The 18,420-nt window shown below is 42.7% G+C and overlaps 1 protein-coding gene across 2 annotated transcripts in view; it reads right to left on the bottom strand.

Annotated features, from left to right (window-relative positions):
• FIRRM (FIGNL1 interacting regulator of recombination and mitosis) overlaps window positions 1-18,420 on the bottom strand; it is a 983,706-nt gene that overhangs the window by 708,830 nt on the left and 256,456 nt on the right. For both annotated transcript variants that reach the window (XM_077276297.1, XM_077276298.1), the window contains exon 10: window positions 13,395-13,459. In XM_077276297.1, coding sequence (XP_077132412.1) covers window positions 13,395-13,459 — 65 coding nt within the window. The remainder of the gene's footprint in view (window positions 1-13,394; window positions 13,460-18,420) is intronic.

The following is an 18,420-nucleotide window of genomic DNA, read 5'->3' as shown; positions in this document are numbered from 1 at the left end:
TGGGGAACAGAAACCTGCAGTTCCAGCAAAGGTAATCGGTTTTTGACAACTATGAGAGACAATTACCTTTCACAACTGGTTCAGGACCCAACAAGGAGGGGGGCACTGCTAGACCTAATATTAACCAACAGGCCAGACCGCATATCAAATATAAGGGTTGGGGGTCACTTGGGGAATAGTGATCACAAAATAATAAGTTTTCATGTATCCTTTAATAAGATGAGTAGTAGGGGGGTTACAAGGACACTAAACTTCAGGAGTGCAAATTTCCAACGGATGAGAGAGGATTTGGTGCAATTAACTGGGACGATATCCTGAGACATAAAAATACACAAGGAAAATGGGAGACGTTTATTAGCATCCTGGATAGGACCTGTGCACAGTATATACCGTATGGGAATAAACATACTAGAAATAGGAGGAAGCCAATATGGCTAAATAGAGCTGTAAGGGGCGCAATAAGTGACAAAAAGAAAGCATTTAGAGAATTAAAGGAAGTAGGTAGTGATGAGGCATTAACCCCTTTACCCCCAAGGGTGGTTTGCACGTTATGGACCGGGCCAATTTTTACAATTCTGACCACTGTCCCTTTATGAGGTTACAACTCTGGAACGCTTCAACCGATCCTGGTGATTCTGACACTGTTTTCTCGTGACATATTGTACTTCATGATAGCGGTAAAATTTATTTGATATTACCTGCGTTTATTTGTGAAAAAAATGGAAATTTGGCAAAAATTTTGAAAATTTCGCAATTTTCCAACTTTGAATTTTTATGCAATTAAATCACAGAGATATGTCACAAAAAATACTTAATAAGTAACATTTCCCACATGTCTACTTTACATCAGCACCATTTTGGAACCAAATTTTTTTTTTTGTTAGGGAGTTATAAGGGTTAAAAGTTGACCAGCAATTTCTCATTTTTACACCACCATTTTTTTTTAGGGACCACATCTCATTTGAAGTCATTTTGAGGGGTCTATATGATAGAAAATACCCAAGTGTGACACCATTCTAAAAACTGCACTCCTCAAGGTGCTCAAAACCACATTCAAAAAGTTTATTAACCCTTCAGGTGTTTCACAGGAAATTTGGGAATGTTTAAATAAAAAATGAACATTTAACTTTTTTCACACAAAATTTACTTCAGCTCCAATTTGTTTTATTTTCCCAAGGGTAAGAGAAGAAATTGGACCCCAAAAGTTGTTGTACAATTTGTCCTGAGTACGCTGATACCCCATATGTGGGGGGTAAACCACTGTTTGGGCGCATGGGAGAGCTCGGAAGGAAAGGAGCGCCGTTTGACTTTTCACTGCAAAATTGACAGGAATAGAGATGGGACGCCATGTTGCGTTTGGAGAGCCACTGATGTGCCTAAACATTGAAACCCCCCACAAGTGACACCATTTTGTAAAGTAGACCCCCTAAGGAACTTATCTAGAGGTGTGGTGAGCACTTTGACCCACCAAGTGCTTCACAGAAGTTTATAATGCAGAGCCGTAAAAATAAAATTTTTTTCCCACAAAAATAATTTTTTAGCCCCCAGTTTTGTATTTTCCCGAGGGTAACAGGAGAAATTGGACCCCAAAAGTTGTTGTCCAATTTGTCCTGAGTACGCCGATACCCCATATGTGGGGGGGAACCACCGTTTGGGCGCATGGGAGGGCTCGGAAGGGATGGAGCGCCATTTGGAATGCAGACTTAGATGGAATGGTCTGCAGGCGTCACATTGCGTTTGCAGAGCCCCTAATGTACCTAAACAGTAAAAAAAAAACACAAGTGACACCATTTTGGAAAGTAGACCCGCTAAGGAACTCATCTAGATGTGTTGTGAGAGCTTTGAACCCCCAAGTGTTTCACTACAGTTTATAACGCAGAGCCGTGCAAATAAAAAATATTTTTTTCCACAAAAATTATTTTTTAGCCCCCAGTTTTGTATTTTTCCAAGGGTAACAGGAGAAATTGGACCCTATATATTGTTGTCCAATTTGTCCTGAGTACGCCGATACCTGATATCTGGGGGGAACCACCGTTTGAGCGCATGGCAGAGCTCGGAAGGGAAGGAGCATCATTTGCAATGCAGACTTAGATGGAATGGTCTGCAGGCGTCACATTGCGTTTGCAGAGCCCCTAATGTACCTAAACAGTAGAAACCCCCCACAAGTGACCCAATATTGGAAACTAGACACCCCAAGGAACTTATCTAGTTGTGTTGTGAGAACTTTGAACCCCCAAGTGTTTCACTACAGTTTATAACGCAGAGCCGTGAAAATAATAAAAAAAAAAAATTCCCCCCCAAAATTAATTTTTAGCCCCCAGTTTTGTATTTTCCCAATGGTAACAGGAGAAATTGGACCCCAAAAGTTGTTGTCCAATTTGTCTTGAGTACGCTGATACCCCATATGTGGGGGGGAACCACCGTTTGGGCGCATGGGAGGGCTCGGAAGGGATGGAGTGCCATTTGGAATGCAGACTTAGATGGAATGGTCTGCAGGCGTCACATTGCGTTTGCAGAGCCCCTAATGTACCTAAACAGTAGAAACCCCCCACAAATGACACCATTTTGGAAAGTAGACCTCCTAAGGAACTCATCTACATGTGTTGTGAGAGCTTTGAACCCCCAAGTGTTTCACTACAGTTTATAACACAGAGCCATGCAAATAAAAATTATTTTTTTTACCACAAAAATTATTTTTTAGCCCCTAGTTTTGTATTTTCCCAAGGGTAAAAGGAGAAATTGGACCACAAAAGTTGTTCTCCAATGTGTTCAGAGTACGCTGATACCCCATATGTTGGGGTAAACCCCTGTTTGGGCTCACGGGAGAGCTTGGAAGGGAAGGAGCACTGTTTTACTTTTTCAACGCAGAATTGGCTGGAATTGAAATCGGACGCCATGTCGCATTTGGAGAGCCCCTGATGTGCCTATACAGTGGAAACCCCCAAATTATAACTGAAACCCTAATCCAAACACATCCCTAACCCTAATCCCAACGGTAACCCTAACCACACCTCTAACCCAGACACACCCCTAATCCCAACCCTATTCCCAACCGTAAATGTAATCCAAACCCTAACTTTAGCCCCAACCCTAACCCTAACTTTAGCCCCAACCCTAAATGTAGCCTTAACCCTAGCCCCAACCCTAACCCTAACCATAGCCCTAACACTAGCCCTAACCCTAGCCCTAACCCTAACCCTAACGGGAAAATGGAAATAAATACATTTTTTTTATTTTTTTTATTTTTCCCTAACTAAGTGGGTGATGAAGGGGGTTTGATTTACTTTTATAGCGGGTTTTTTAGCGGATATTTATGATTGGCAGCCGTCACACACTGAACGACGCTTTTTATTGCAAAAAATATTTTTTGCGTTACCACAGTTTGATAGCTATAATTTTTCCATATTTGAGTCCACAGAGTCACGTGAGGTCTTGTTTTTTGCGGGACGAGTTGAGGTTTTTATTGGTAACATGTTCGGGCACGGGAGATTTTTTCATCGCTTTTTATTCCGATTTTTGAGAGGCAGAATGACCAAAAACCAGCTATTCATTAATTTATTTTGGGGGAGGCGTTTATACCCTTCCGCGTTTGGTAAAATTGATAAGGCAGATTTATTCTTCGGGTCAGTACGATTACAGCGATACCTCATTTATATCATTTTTTTATGTTTTGGCGCTTTTATACGATAAAAGCTATTTCATAGAAAAAATAATTATTTTGGCATCGCTTTATTCTGAGGACTATAACTTTTTTATTTTTTTGCTGATGATGGTGTATGGCGGCTCGTTTTTTGCGGGATAAGATGACGTTTTCAGCGGTACCATGGTTATTTATATCCGTCTTTTTGATCGCGTGTTATTCCACTTTTTGTTTGGCGGTATGAGAATAAAGCGTTTTTTGCCTCTTTTTTTTTTACGGTGGTCACTGAAGGGGTTAACTAGTGATATAGTTTTATAGGTGGGGTCGTTACGGACGCGGCGATACTAAATATGTGTACTTTTATTGTTTGATTTATTTTTTTATTTAGATAAAGAAATGCATTTATGGGAATAATTATTATTATTTTTTTATTTAGGATTTTTTTTTATTTTTTATTTTTTTTTTTTACACATGTGGACATTTTTTTTTTTACTTTTTAACTTTGTCCCAGGGGGGGACATCACAGATCGGTGATCTGACAGTTTGCATAGCACTCTGTCAGATCACCGATCTGATTTAGAGCACTGCAGGCTTACCAGCGCCTGCACTGAGCAGGCACTCGGTAAGCCACCTCCCTCCCTGCAGGACCCGGATGCCGCGGCCATCTTGGATCCGGGACCTGCAGTGAGGAAGGAGGTAGGAGACCCTCGGAGCAACGCGATCACATCGCGTTGCTGCGGGGGTCTCAGGGAAGCCCGCAGGGAGCCCCCTCCCTGCGCGATGCTTCCCTATACCGCCGGCACACCGCGATCATGTTTGATCGCGGTGTGCCGGGGGTTAATGTGCCGGGGGCGGTCCGTGACCGCTCCTGGCACATAGTGCCGGATGTCAGCTGTCAGCCGATAGGCAGCTGACACCCGGCCGCGCTCCCCCCGTGAGCGCGGCCGATCGCGCTGGACGTACTATTCCGTCCTTGGGAAGTAGGGCCCACCCCACATGGACGGAATAGTACGTCCGATGACAGAAAGGGGTTAAATAAATACAAAAAAATTAAATAAATTCTGTAAAAAGCAAATCAAGGCAGCAACAATTGAGAAAGAGAGACTCATTGCCAGAGAGAGTAAAAATAATCCCAAAATATTATTTAATTACATAAATAGTAAGAAACTAAAAAATGAAAGTGTTGGCCCCCATAAAAATAGTCTGGGTGAAAAGGTGGATGAGGATGAGGGAAAAAGCCAATATGCTAAATGACTTTTTTTCATCAGTATTTACAAAAGAAAATCCCATGGCAGACAATATGATCAGTGATAACAAAAATTCCCCATTAAGTGTCACCTGCTTAACCCAGCAGGAAGTACGGCGGCGTATAAAAATCACTAAAATTGACAAATCTCCGGGCCCGGATGGGATACACCCCCGAGTACTGCAGGAATTAAGTACAGTCATTGACAGACCATTATTTTTAATCTTTAAAGAGTCCATAATAACAGGGTCTGTACCACAGGACTGGCGTATAGCAAATGTGGTGCCAATATTCAAAAAGTGGACAAAAACTGAACTCGGTAATTATAGGCCAGTAAGCTTAACCTCTACTGTGGGTAAAATCCTGGAGGGTTTTCTAAGAGATGTTATACTGGAGTATCTGAAGAGGAATAACCTTGACCCAGTATCAGCACGGGTTTACTAGGGACCGTTCATGTCAGACTAATTTGATCAGCTTCTATGAAGAGCTAAGTTCCGGACTGGACCAAGGGAACCCAGTAGATGTAGTGTATATGGACTTTTCAAAAGCTTTTGATACAGTGCCACACAAAAGGTTGATACATAAAATGAGAATAATGGGGATAGGGGAAAATATGTGTAAGTGGGTTGAGAGCTGGCTCAGGGATAGGAAACAAAGGGTGGTTATTAATGGAGCACACTCGGACTGGGTCGCCGTTAGCAGTGGGGTACCACAGGGGTCAGTATTGGGCCCTCTTTTTAACATTTATTAATGACCTTGTAGGGGGCATTCAGAGTAGAATTTCAATATTTGCAGATGACACTAAACTCTGCAGGGTAATCAATACAGGGGAGGATAGTTTTATATTACAGGATGATTTATGTAAACTAGAAGCTTGGGCTGATATATGGCAAATGAGATTTAATGGGGATAAATGTAAGGTCATGCACTTGGGTAGAAGTAATAAGATGTATAACTATGTGATTAACTCTAAAACTCAGAGCAAAAGAGTCAATGAAAAAAACCTGGGTGTATGACAAACTCATATGCAGTGGCCAGTGTCAGGCAGCTGCTACAAAGGCAAATAAAATAATGGGATGCATTAAAAGAGGCATAGATGCTCATGAGGAGATCATAATATTACCTCTATACAAGTCACTAGTTCGACCACACTTAGAATACTGTGCACAGTTCTGGTCTCCGGTGTATATGAAAGACATAGCTGAACTGGAGCGGGTGCAGACAAGAGCGACCAAGGTTATTAGAGGACTGGGGGGTCTGCAATACCAAGATAGGTTATTACACTTGGGGCTATTTAGTTTGGAAAAACGAAGACTAAGGGGTGATCTTATTTTAATGTATAAATATATGAGGGGACAGTACAAAGCCCATTCTGATGATCTTTTTAATCATAGACCTGAGACAGGGACAAGGGGGCATCCTCTACGTCTGGAGGAAAGAAGATTTAAGCATAATAACAGATGCGGATTCTTTACTGTAAGAGCAGTGAGACTATGGAACTCTCTGCCGTATGATGTTGTAATGAGTGATCCATTACTTAAATTTCAGAGGGGACTGGATACCTTTCTGGAAAAGTATAATGTTACAGGGTATAGACACTAGATTCCTTGATAGGGTGTTGATCCGGGGAACTAGTCTGATTGCCGTATGTGGAGTCGGGAAGGAATTTTTTTCCCCAATGTGGTGCTTACTCCTTGCCACATGTTTTTTTTTTCCTTCCTCTGGATCAACATGTTAGGGCATGTAAGGTTATGCTAAGAGTTGAACTAGATGGACTTAAAGTCTTCCTTCAACCTTAATAACTATGTAACTATTTACTATGCACCAGTCCTGTGGTACAGACCCTGTTATTATGGAATCTTGACTGTACTTAATTCCTGCAGTACTCGGGAGTGTATCCCATCTGGGCCTGGAGATTTGTCAATTTTAGTGATTTTTAGAAGCCGCGGTACTTCCTGCACTTCATTTTTAGCTTCTTACTATTTACGTCAATCAACCAAATAAACAACTATATATGTGGTCATGTAACTGTATAAATATATAACACCTAAAAATATGAAACAACCACCAATAATTTAAGATTAAAATATAAATTTTATTATGAACATAATAACAGCAATTTAAAATTTAGGAAAGGACCACCAGGTGGCAGTAGAATGCAGGTCATCCTACAAAGGCATGTCAGTAAATAATTAATTTCTAAGAGAATCAGATAATGTAACAAGCATGGAAATCTCACCACAAATGATCAAACAATTGAGGTAATTTTGCATATATTGCACTGTTCACATCTCATAATATATTCCATATGGAAAAGTAAGGGATAAAGTGAACATAGTGCATATAGCAGAGTTAATATTACAAATAAATACTCAAAAAATAAAAAATAAATACAGATAAATTACCTTTAAAGTGCACTAAATAAATCGCATTACACTGTGAATAAAAAATTCAATATAAAGTGCATATATCAAGGAAGTATCCATTTAAAGTGAACACTGTGCATAAGTAAACTCTATAAATAAATACTTCACATGATTACGTTTTGGTGCACTTTGTAATTATTTGATTTCTTTGTTTTCCTCCTTCATTTACTGTGCATGGCACTTTACTATACTGAATCTGGAGGTACATTATCTATTTATTTATAGAGTTTACTTATGCACAGTGTTCACTTTAAATGGATACTTCCTTGATATATGCACTTTATATTGAATTTTTTATTCGCAGTGTAATGCGATTTATTTAGTGCACTTTAAAGGTAATTTATCTGTATTTATTTTTTATTTTTTGAGTATTTATTTGTAATATTAACTCTGCTATATGCACTATGTTCACTTTATCCCTTAGTTTTCCATATGGAATATATTATGAGATGTGAACAGTGCAATATATGCAAAATTACCTCAATTTTTTGATCATTTGTGGTGAGATTTCCATGCTTGTTACATTATCTGATTCTCTTAGAAATTATTTACTGACATGCCCTTGTAGGATGACCTGCATTCTACTGCCACCTGGTGGTCCTTTCCTGAATTTTAAATCGTTGTTATTATGTTCATAAAAAAAATTATATTTTCATCTTAAATTATTGGTTGTTGTTTCTTATTTACTATTTACGTCGTTAAAGAATATTTTGGGATTATTTTTACTCTCTCTGGGAACGAGTCTCTCGGTCTCAATTTTTGCTACCTTGATTAGCTTTTTACATTTATTTAATTTTTTATATTTATTTAATGCCTCATCACTACCTACTTCCTTTAATTCTCTAAATGCTCTATTTAGCCATATGGGTTTCCTCCTATTTCTAGTATGTTTGTTCCCATACAGTATATACTGTGCACAGGTCCTATCCAGGATGCTAATAAATGTCTCCCAATTTCTTTGTGTATTTTTATGTCTCAGGATATCGTCCCAGTTAATTGCACCAAGATCTTCTCGCATCCGTTGCAAATTTGCCCTCCTGAAGTTTAGTGTCCTTGTAACCCCGCTACTACACATTTTATTGAAGGATACATGAAAACTTATTATTTTGTGATCACTATTCCCCAAGTGACCCCCAACCCTTATATTTGCTATGCGGTCTGGCCTGTTGGTTAATATTAGTTCTAGCAGTGCCCCCTTTCTTGTTGGGTCCTGAACCAGTTGTGAAAGGTAATTGTCTCAGTTGTCAAAAACCGATTACCTTTGCTGGAACTGCAGGTTTCTGTTCTCTAATCTATTCCAGGGTAGTTCAAGTCCCACATAATAATGACTTCTCCTGGAGTCGCAGCTTCATCTATTTGCTTTATGAGGATATTCTCCGTTGCTTCCATTATTTTTGGAGACTTATAGCAAACCCCTATCAGTAATTTATTATTTTTTCCTCCTCCCCTTATCTCCACCCATAGTGACTCTACATTTTCATTAGATTCACCTATATTATGACGCAGGATGGGTTTTAAGGATGATTTTACATATAGACACATCTCCCCCTTGCTTACCCTTTCCGTCATTTCTGAACAGACTATAGCCCTGCAAGTTAACAGCCCAGTCATGGCTCTCATCCAGCCATGTTTCAGATATCCCCACCATGTCATATTTATGCTCCAACAACATTAATTCTAATTCGTCTATTTTGTTGGTGAGGCTTCTGGCATTAGTATACATGCACATTATGTATCTCTCTGTACCTCTATTCTTTCTTAACCCCTTAACGACCGCTGATACGCCTTTTAACGGCGGCCGCTAAGGGTACTTAGCACTGTGGAAACAGTGAAAAGCGCCCCCCAGAGTCGGATTTTCTCTGGGGTCTCGGTTACCGGGGGTAGCCGAGACCCCAGAGAACATGATTCGGGGGGGTTTTACCGACCTCCGAGTTGCGATCGCCGCTAATTAACTGTTTACCGGCGGTCGCAAAAAAAAAAAAAAACGCGATTTCCCATTTAATTTCTCTGTCCTCCGATGTGATCGCACATCGGAGGACAGAGAAATGGCGTCCCCGATCGCCCCCGATACTCACATGTCTCCCCTGGTGCTCCTCGTGGCTCCCGATGGGCGCCGCCATCTTCTTCCGGGGAAAAAATGGCGGGCGCATGCGCAGTGCACCCGCCGGCCGGCACACGGGAGATCTTTGGGGTCTCGGCTGCTGGGGGTAGACCCCAAAGAACATGATCGGGGTCGGTTTTTACCGACCCCTGTTTTGCGATCGCCGGTAATTAACTGTTTACCGGCGACAGCAAAACAAAAAAAGCGATGTGTAATTCTCTGTCCTCTGTTGTGATCGCACATCAGAGGACAGAGAAATATGGGGATTCGGGGACCCTATCACACTTAGCGGTGTCCCTGGGTCCTCCTGCGTCCCCTCCTGCCCGCCGGCTTCTTGCTCAGATGGTGAGCATGTACGGTTTGTTTTTTTTTACTTTTACGCTGGTAACCACGGTAAACATCGGGTTACTAAGCGCGGCCCTGCGCTTAGTTACCCGATGTTTACCCTGGTTACCAGCGAACGCATCGCTGGATCGCTGTCACACACAACGATCCAGCGATGTCAGCGGGTGATAAAGCGACGAAAGAAAGTTCCAAACGATCTGCTACGACGTACGATTCTCAGCAGGATCCCTGATCGCTGCTGCGTGTCAGACACTGCGATATCGTAACGATATCGCTAGAACGTCACGAATCGTACCGTCGTAGCGATCAAAATTGCACTGTGTGACGGTACCCTTAGCTATCAAATGGGCATTTAAGGAATGGTGTCATTTCTTGGAGTGAGTGGTTCACCCAGTGATGGTTATCACGGATCATAAAAATCTGTTATACTTAGAATAGGCGGAACATCTTACACCAAGACAGGCAAGATGGGCATTATTTTTTTACCAGGTTTAACTTTTTTGTTACTTTTAGGCTGGGGAGCAAAAACATTAAGGCAGATGTCCTGCCCGTTGGTTTCCTGAGGGAGGAGATAAGTGCAAAGCAGTTCCTATTCTCCAAAAGAGGGTAGTGATGGTGTCTATATGCTCCAATCTTGAAAGAGAGGTTGTTGTCGCTCACGGGAGACGGCCCTGCTACCTGTCCACTTGGTAAACTGTTCGTTCCAGTCAATCCCTGTCTTAGGGTCCTCAGTGAATATCATGATACAGTGTTGGCTGGACATCCTGGGAATAAGGCCACAGCGGTTCTATTACTCGGCATTTTTGGTGGCCAGGTACTCGTACGAATGTTCAGGAGTATGTGTCCACCGATAATATCTGTGCACGTTCTAAGATCTCTCATACTTGACCGTCAGGGGCTCTCCAACCACTGGAAATTCCCAGCAGACTTTGGACTCATTTGTCAGTCGATTTTATTACGGACCTACCCGTGTCTTCAGGGAACACTGTGATCCTGGTGGTGGTGGACAGATTCAGTAAGATGTCTTATTTTAATTTTTTACCAGCTTTGCTCTGGCGCAAATTTTCACCAGGGAAATTACTAGACTGCATGGGATTCCTAAAGATAGTGTTTCTGATCGGGGGATGCAATTTATCTCCAAATTTTGGAGAGCATTTTGCTCCAGTCTGAGGATCAATTTTGTTTTTTTCTTCTGCTTTTCACCAGCAGTCTAAAAGGGTTAAGCAGAGTTTAGAGACATATATCTTAGATGTTTCGTGTCCAAGAATCAGGAGGACTGGGTTACCTACTTACTGTTGACTGAATAGTTGTCAGTAATCAACCAGTTAGTCCGCATTTTTCAGGGCAAATGGGTTCCATCCGCAGTTTAGTTCTTTTGAGGGTAATCGCCCTTCTGGATTACCGGAGAAGAGCGTTTTTCATCTTCCATTTCTACCATATGGCAGGGGGTGACTAATAATTTGAGAAAGATTGGTTCCAAATATAAGAGTGTGGCTCATCGGAGACGTGTTTTGTTTGGACCTGTGTGTTGGTGACTTGGCATGGCTATCTTCGAGGAACATTAATCTGAAGGTTCCATCTTGGAAACTGGGTCCCAGGTTTATTGGTCCTTATAGGATCTTAGCCATCGTCAATCTGGTAGCATTCCGCCTTTCTTTACCACCTAAAACCTAAGTTTTTCACTGTTCACTTCTCAAAAAATATGTGACATCTGCAGTACCTTCGCCTCTACCACCTTCTCCTGTCATTATCGATGGTAATCTGGAGTTCCAGATAGCAAAGGTCTTAGACTAATCTTGTTTGTCAGTTGCTTCAATACATGGTACATTGGAAGGGGTACAGTCCTGAGGAGAGGATGTGGGCACCGGCCTCTGATGTCCATGCGGCCAGACTTGATCGGGCGTTTCATGTTGCATACTCGGATAAACCTGGCCTTGAGGTTCTGGAGGTCCCTCGTAGAAGAGGGGGTACTGTCACAGGGTTAATGCAATGGAGGAGTGCCAGAAGACCGCAGCATCTGGTTGCTCCTAAATACACTGAGAAGAAGCACTTCTCCAGTGTATTAAACATGTTTATTTCTTCCAGCAGAACAGGGGTTAATCTGCCATATTGGAAAACTCCCACTTTAAACTGTGCTTGGTTAAACACTCCTTTTCCCTATAAAATCTGGGCTTGATTACGAAGTCCTTGCCAGAGTTAGCAATTGCAGCATGACATTGGAGAGGGAGAAGTTGGTTTTGAGAAGGAGAGCTGGAGGAGTTTATTAGCGACTGTTGTCTGGTTTGTACACTTTGAAATTCCTTATCCTTCCCTGTGTTGCTTTCTTTCCCTTCCCTACACACCATGGTGAATACCTCTGTTGTGAGTGTATATTTTGTGTGTGTGTGTGTGTGGAGTTTTCAGTTTACCCTTGTATTTGTTACTCTGTCTGTCGGGTTGGTGTACTGTGGTGCACAGTAGCACCCCCTTTTCGAGGTAGGGCGCCCACTAGTGTTAGGGCCAGGAAAGGTGCCCCTGGTCCCAGGTCACTCGCCATTCGAATCGTGACAGATTGGATATACGAGATTCACCAGGAATTGAACCATGATATACTTAACTAAGCAGGTGTTTACAAGCATTATTTTTTTATTTTTTTACTGTTACCTATTTTTTGGACTGCAATAGTTTAACTTTTTAAAACTGTCTTGAGCGATTGTCCAAGCAAACAACTGTGCTCACAAGGACTACCACATTCAGAGTAGATAAAAACAGTAATCACAGTAGCTCATTTTGAAGGTGATGAAAATAAAACATGGTAAAGTACTATGATATGATGCACTGCCACCTGACCCGCTTTACAATTTAAATAGAGAAGAATATATGTTAAAAGTACCACTTTATACTGAGAGAATACGGAGGTATCACTCATGCCCTGCTGATATCAAAATGTCGGTGAAATTAAAACATTTATTTAAACAGGTTATAAAGTTAACGCGTTTCGAGGTCATGCAGGAACTCTTTATCAGGACAAACCTAATGACCAGGTTTGTCCTGATGAAGAGGTCGTGCGTGACCTTGAAACCTCTCTGTATTTGTGGTTGTCTTCTTGACCAGTATTTGTGCAGCAGCTGTTACGTGGCCATTATGTCTTGCCATTCAGCAATCTACCAAGGTGAGTGTAGTTTCCCCTTTACCTGACACCCCTTTGTCAGCAGATAAGACCCAGTTGCACTTTTTCTTTCCCAGTTTCTTCTTACCGTAACGTACCAACGGTTAGTTATCAGTAATGTATGTTCAGTGTGTAGTAAAATAGTTACAGGTTATCTTCTACGGTTTACAGTATTGCTCCATTTCATCTCCGTTATCTTGTGACTGCAGCCCTTAAAAGCCAGAAATTACTGCCAGCCTTTACTTTTGACTCTTAATGCAAGTCTATGAGAGGCTCGTTCTGAGTTTCATACACTTACAATGAGAAGATCTTTGTGATCAGACAGGATACAACTGTGGTCATGTGGTGCAGAAGAGGACCAGAGTGGTGATGTAGACAACAGCGCCCGAGAAGTATTTTACTACATACATAGCTATTTTTTTCCCATTCCATCATTATGCATCAGTAGAGTGGTACTTTAAAAGTAGTCTAATAAAGAATGCAATTACCTATGAATCTGAAGGTACATCTGATGAAAAGAAACGCAGGATCCTGCTAAGAACTGTATGAATTCCTAAAAATAAATAAATAAAAAAAGCCTTGTGTTACTGACAATTATCAGTTATTTAGCTACAAGGGTTCTTCAAGTCTGAAATGTTTCTGTCTTAGGCTAGTTTCACATTTGTGTTTAAATCAGCGTTTAATCCGCATCCGCAAGTGGTGGAAAAAATGCATATAAACGCGTACAAACGTGGCGTTTTTTAGACGCATGCGGTTTTAAAAACCGCCGCGTTTGTACGCGTTTTTCCTTCGTTTGCGTTTTTGGTGCGCATGATGAGAAATTTCACAAGAGAAAAATCAAGATAACCAGACACCTCCAATGGGACTACAGAGGGCGTGTATTATGGGATTTCTTTATATAGACCCCTGAACAGCTGTTATCTTCAGATTTTGCTCCTGTATCCTGTGTCATGATGGATCTTCGCATTGAGAGCTTTTATTTCAACCTGGATTTAAGCATCAAGCTGTTTCTTGCCTGTGCTTTTGCTTGGGAGCAAGACAGAAATTGCGAAAGATGGAGAAGGAGACAACGTAGGCGTTTTTGGAGACACCCCATTATCGAACTACGTGAGACCCTTGGAGCCTATCACACGCTGTATGACGAGCTTAATGCCAACCCGGAGAAATTCCATTAATATACAAGGATGTCGCAAGACTCGTTCCGGGATTTGCTTGCTCATGTCCAAGGAGCCATACGGAGACAGGACACCCAGCTCCGTAGAGCGATTCCACCGGAGGAACGTCTGCCGGTTACATTAAGGTACATAACAAATCTAAACCAATGACAGTCCAAATTTTGTGTTTTCTGACATGTATGTCTTGGGTATTTTCCTTTCTTTCTTTAGCGTAACCACACCATAAATAGAATAGTTTGGAATTTTTGGGGGGTTTCTTTTTCTTACAGATTTCTGGCAACCGGAGAGAGTTTATCATCCCTCCACTTCCAATACCGGCTTGGAATATCCACCCTATCCGGAATAGTTGCAGACACCTGTTGGGATTTGTGGAATGTACTCCGGGATGAGTTTATATCCCTACCCACCGTCGACATGTGGCTTGAAATTTCGGAAAAATTCAGGAGTGTATGTGATTTCCCCAACTGTTTAGGAGCGGTGGACGGAAAGCACATCCGCATTATCAAACCAGCCAGAACAGGATCGGAGTATTTCAACTATAAAAAATATTTTTCTGTTGTGCTCATGGCAATAGCCGATGCGAACTTTCGCTTCATCGCCGTGGACATTGGAGCTTTTGGCCGTGGCAACGATTCCCAAACTTTCAAGAACTCGGATATGGGCTGCCGTGTGTATGGCAAAAATTTAAATTTTCCCCCGCCACAACCTCTCCCCAACACTCAAGGTCCACCGATGCCATTTGTTATGGTTGGGGATGAGGCCTTTCAGATGTGTGATAACCTACTGAAGCCCTATTCCAGTCGGGACTTGAACCACACTAGAAGGATCTTTAACTACAGACTGACCAGGGCCCGAAGAACAGTAGACCTGGGCCACAGTAGAGTGTACCTTTGGCATTCTGGTCTCTAAATGGCACATTCTTGCATCAGCCATAAATCTAAAAGTGTAAACAGTGGATGAGGTGGTCAAAGCCTGTGTGGTTCTGCACAATTATAGAATGGCTAAGGAGCAACCCAACATTGAACTGGATGAACCAGTTGCACACCCACTGCCCGATTTCCAGCATCACCCACTGTGGTCAACTGCAGCAGTTGGTCACATGCGGGACCAATTTGCTGCCTTTTTTGATTCAGATATTGGACGTGTGTCATGGCAGGACAATGTTGTGTAAATGTCCTGTTGTAATTCGATCTGTGCCAGTAATTTGCTGCAATGATAATAATATTTCTCATTAATAAACTTTAGTTTTGGTTGTGTTGACCGTGTCTCCTATGTTTTTCCTCTACAAACCAAGGCTGTCCTAAACCTAGCAGTATTTGGTCTGTATTTAATATCAGTATTTGTAATCCAAAACCAGGAGTTGGTGATAAAGGCAGAGGTGCTTGTTAATATGTTAATATCATAATTTGCCTCCAATTGTTCCACTCCTTGTTTTGGCTTACAAATACTGATATAAAACACTGGCCACATACTGCTAGTGTTATGGCAGCCATGTTGCTTTATTGGTAAGCTTGTTGATGTCATTGCGTCCTGATTCTGTTCTGCTTTATCCATTGGACACAGACTGAAGAGACAATGACTGTCACACTAAAGAATTCTATACTGATCAAGTCAGGTGTCAGAAATAATGAATTCATGATGCACATATAAGCTTCATGAATTCACTACTTCCGACACCTGTGCAGGTGAGCATAGATATGCCGTTTGTGATCACCATCATCTCTTCAATTTGAGTGTAATAGATTATGTACACAGAAGACAAAATGGAGGTTATACAAGGCAGTTCTCTATTCACCAGGTCAGGTGTCCTAACTAATGAGTTTTTTGACACCTGACCTGTTCAGTAGAGTTCTGCACTGTATGTCCGCAATTTTCTCTTCTGACTTCAACACTAGTCACAGACAAAGCAGAAAGAAGAGATTATGGAGATAATACAAGTATACATTTTTGGCCCACCTCATATCTCTATACTAAAGACACACGAAACTGCAGTCTTTTTTTTTTTATAGCTACTGGAGATATGATGTGGCCAAAAAATAAAGTGTGTGGCGGTTTCTTATTTGGTGCACGGTGTGTGTTGCCGGCGGCGGAAGACACAATAAACCAAACATAATTGGGGCAAATCAATTTTTTTTTATTTTTTAACAACCAAAAAATTTAATTAACTGCGCCGGCTTGGGGTAGAGTGATGTAAACGGGGGGTGTGAAGCACTGGGGCCTGGCTAACCGTGGACGATGCAGAGGTGGCAGGAGAAGGGGCAATAAAACTAGAAGGGTCTGGAAGTTCAAGGATGGGGCTTGACACATGAGAGGCTTGAGACGCACTGGAAGGGTGAGACAAACCTGACATTACAGACACATTGGGAGGTGAAGGGGAAGGAATACTAAGAGTCCTCTGTTTTTTGTTTTTTTTTGGGGGGGGGTTCCGGGGAGCCTTGGTGGGCTCATATGGCGTGGCATAGTGCTGGGTGACCCGTCAGGGTCCGGCTGCACCATGCCAGAGTCCATAGTGCTCGTAGAGCGTGCGGCCATGCCAGGGTCCATAGTGCTCGCAGAGCGTGCAGCCATGCCAGGGTCCATAGTGCTCGCAGAGCGTGCAGCCATGCCAGAGTCCATAGTGCTCATAGAACTTGCAGCCATGCCAGAGTCCATAGTGCTCGTAGAACTTGCAGCCATGCCAGAGTCCATATCGCTTGTAGAGCTTAAGGCCATGCCAGGGTCCTGCTGCATCGTGGTGGTGGTGATACGCAAGGCCATGCCAGGGACCTGCTGCATCGTGGTGGTGGCGGTACGGAAGGCCATGCCAGGGTCCTGCTGCATCGTGGTGGTGGCGGTACGGAAGGCCATGCCAGGGTCCTGCTGCATCGTGGTGGTGGCGGTACGGAAGGCCATGCCAGGGTCCTGCTGCATCGTGGTGTCAGTGGAGGAGGTCCAAGCAGGAGCAGCGGTTGTCATGGTGGTGGCGGTGGGATGTCCAACTGCACTCGGCATGGTGGTGGTGCTGTAGTGGTGTCCGGCAGTGCTAGGAATTGAGGTGGCCGTGCAGTGGTATGCAGCAAAGGTCGGCATTGAGGTTAATCGTGACAGTGAAGGCACAGGTGGATATGCCGACACTGTCTGCTGGAAATACCGACTTTGTTGCATAGCCTGCACGTAAGCAGCATTGCAGGCCTGCATGACACTCAGCTGGAGATCAGGAGTAAGGTGTTCCGACATGCCCTGCTCAATTTGGTTAAAAAAATTATGTGCTGGCCTCTGGAGGTCGGCTTTCACTTGGTCAAGGCTTTTGTTGACCTCCTGGATACGTGCATTCAAGAGGTTATGTGAAATATCCATTCGGTCACTCAAAGCCTTGATTGTGTCGTGTAAAACCGAGCTCAAATGCAAAAACTCGGGCATGAGTGGCCTGTCCGATGCCCTCTGCCGCTGCCGGGAGGAGCCCAAAAAAAAAGGGGCAGTGGAAGAGGACTGCGAAAGGGGAAGACCTGATGGACCAGCCCCCTGGTCTCCAGTTAGTGTGGAAGGCCCACTTGCTGCAGCGCTGCTGGATGGATGGGACGGCTCCGTGGCTGTCGGATGAAGGACCGCTCCAGAACCTGGGCCAACAGTTGTGCTCCATGTGCTGTGAAAAAAGGAAAAAGAAAATTAATAACAAATTAACCAGACGCAAAATCCTGTGGAATAGAAAAATACAGATTATGGCAATACAATACAACCTAATGCACGTGATAAATACTTACGTTCTCTGGGCAAGGACCGGTCTGAAAAATGCCAGAACTCGATATTATTTATATCTTCTGATCCTTGCTCCTGAACCACTGGGAACACGGCTCTCTTGACGCAGGTCCTTGTTGAAGCGGTCCTTCATCGAACGCCAACGTGTTTTGACTTTGGCCACTGTTAAAAAAAAATAAATAAATGAAAAAAAAATATGGTCAGAAAAAGGACTTTTGGCCGTGCTCACACAACTGTGTGTGATGACAGAAACTCCTGAGAGTTTCTTTCATCACACACAGTCAAGGAGGCCAAGGTCTCTGCTGCTTCACACTGCAGTGCAATACTTACCAAATGCATTTCGGACCCGAGTCGGGGCGTTGTCCCAGCCATCCCACATCTCTTTTGCCACCTCATTCCATAGGTGCCGGATCGTGACATTGTTTGAGTGCAGTGGATGCCAGGTGTCCCACAACGGGACTCGCTCCTGGACCAGGGACATGAGGAGATCATTTTCAATTAGGTCATCCTCCCGTTGTGGAACCTAAAAATTAAATAAAGTCATTAAAGTTTAGTGAATTAACATAAGGAAAAAAAAGAAAAAAGATGCTGAGAAATGGCATGA

This window comes from Ranitomeya variabilis, chromosome 8, assembly GCF_051348905.1.
Source record: "Ranitomeya variabilis isolate aRanVar5 chromosome 8, aRanVar5.hap1, whole genome shotgun sequence".
NCBI classification, from domain to species: Eukaryota; Metazoa; Chordata; class Amphibia; order Anura; family Dendrobatidae; genus Ranitomeya; species Ranitomeya variabilis.
Note: the sequence above shows the minus strand (reverse complement) of the source record. Positions and strands in the feature narration are given on the sequence as shown.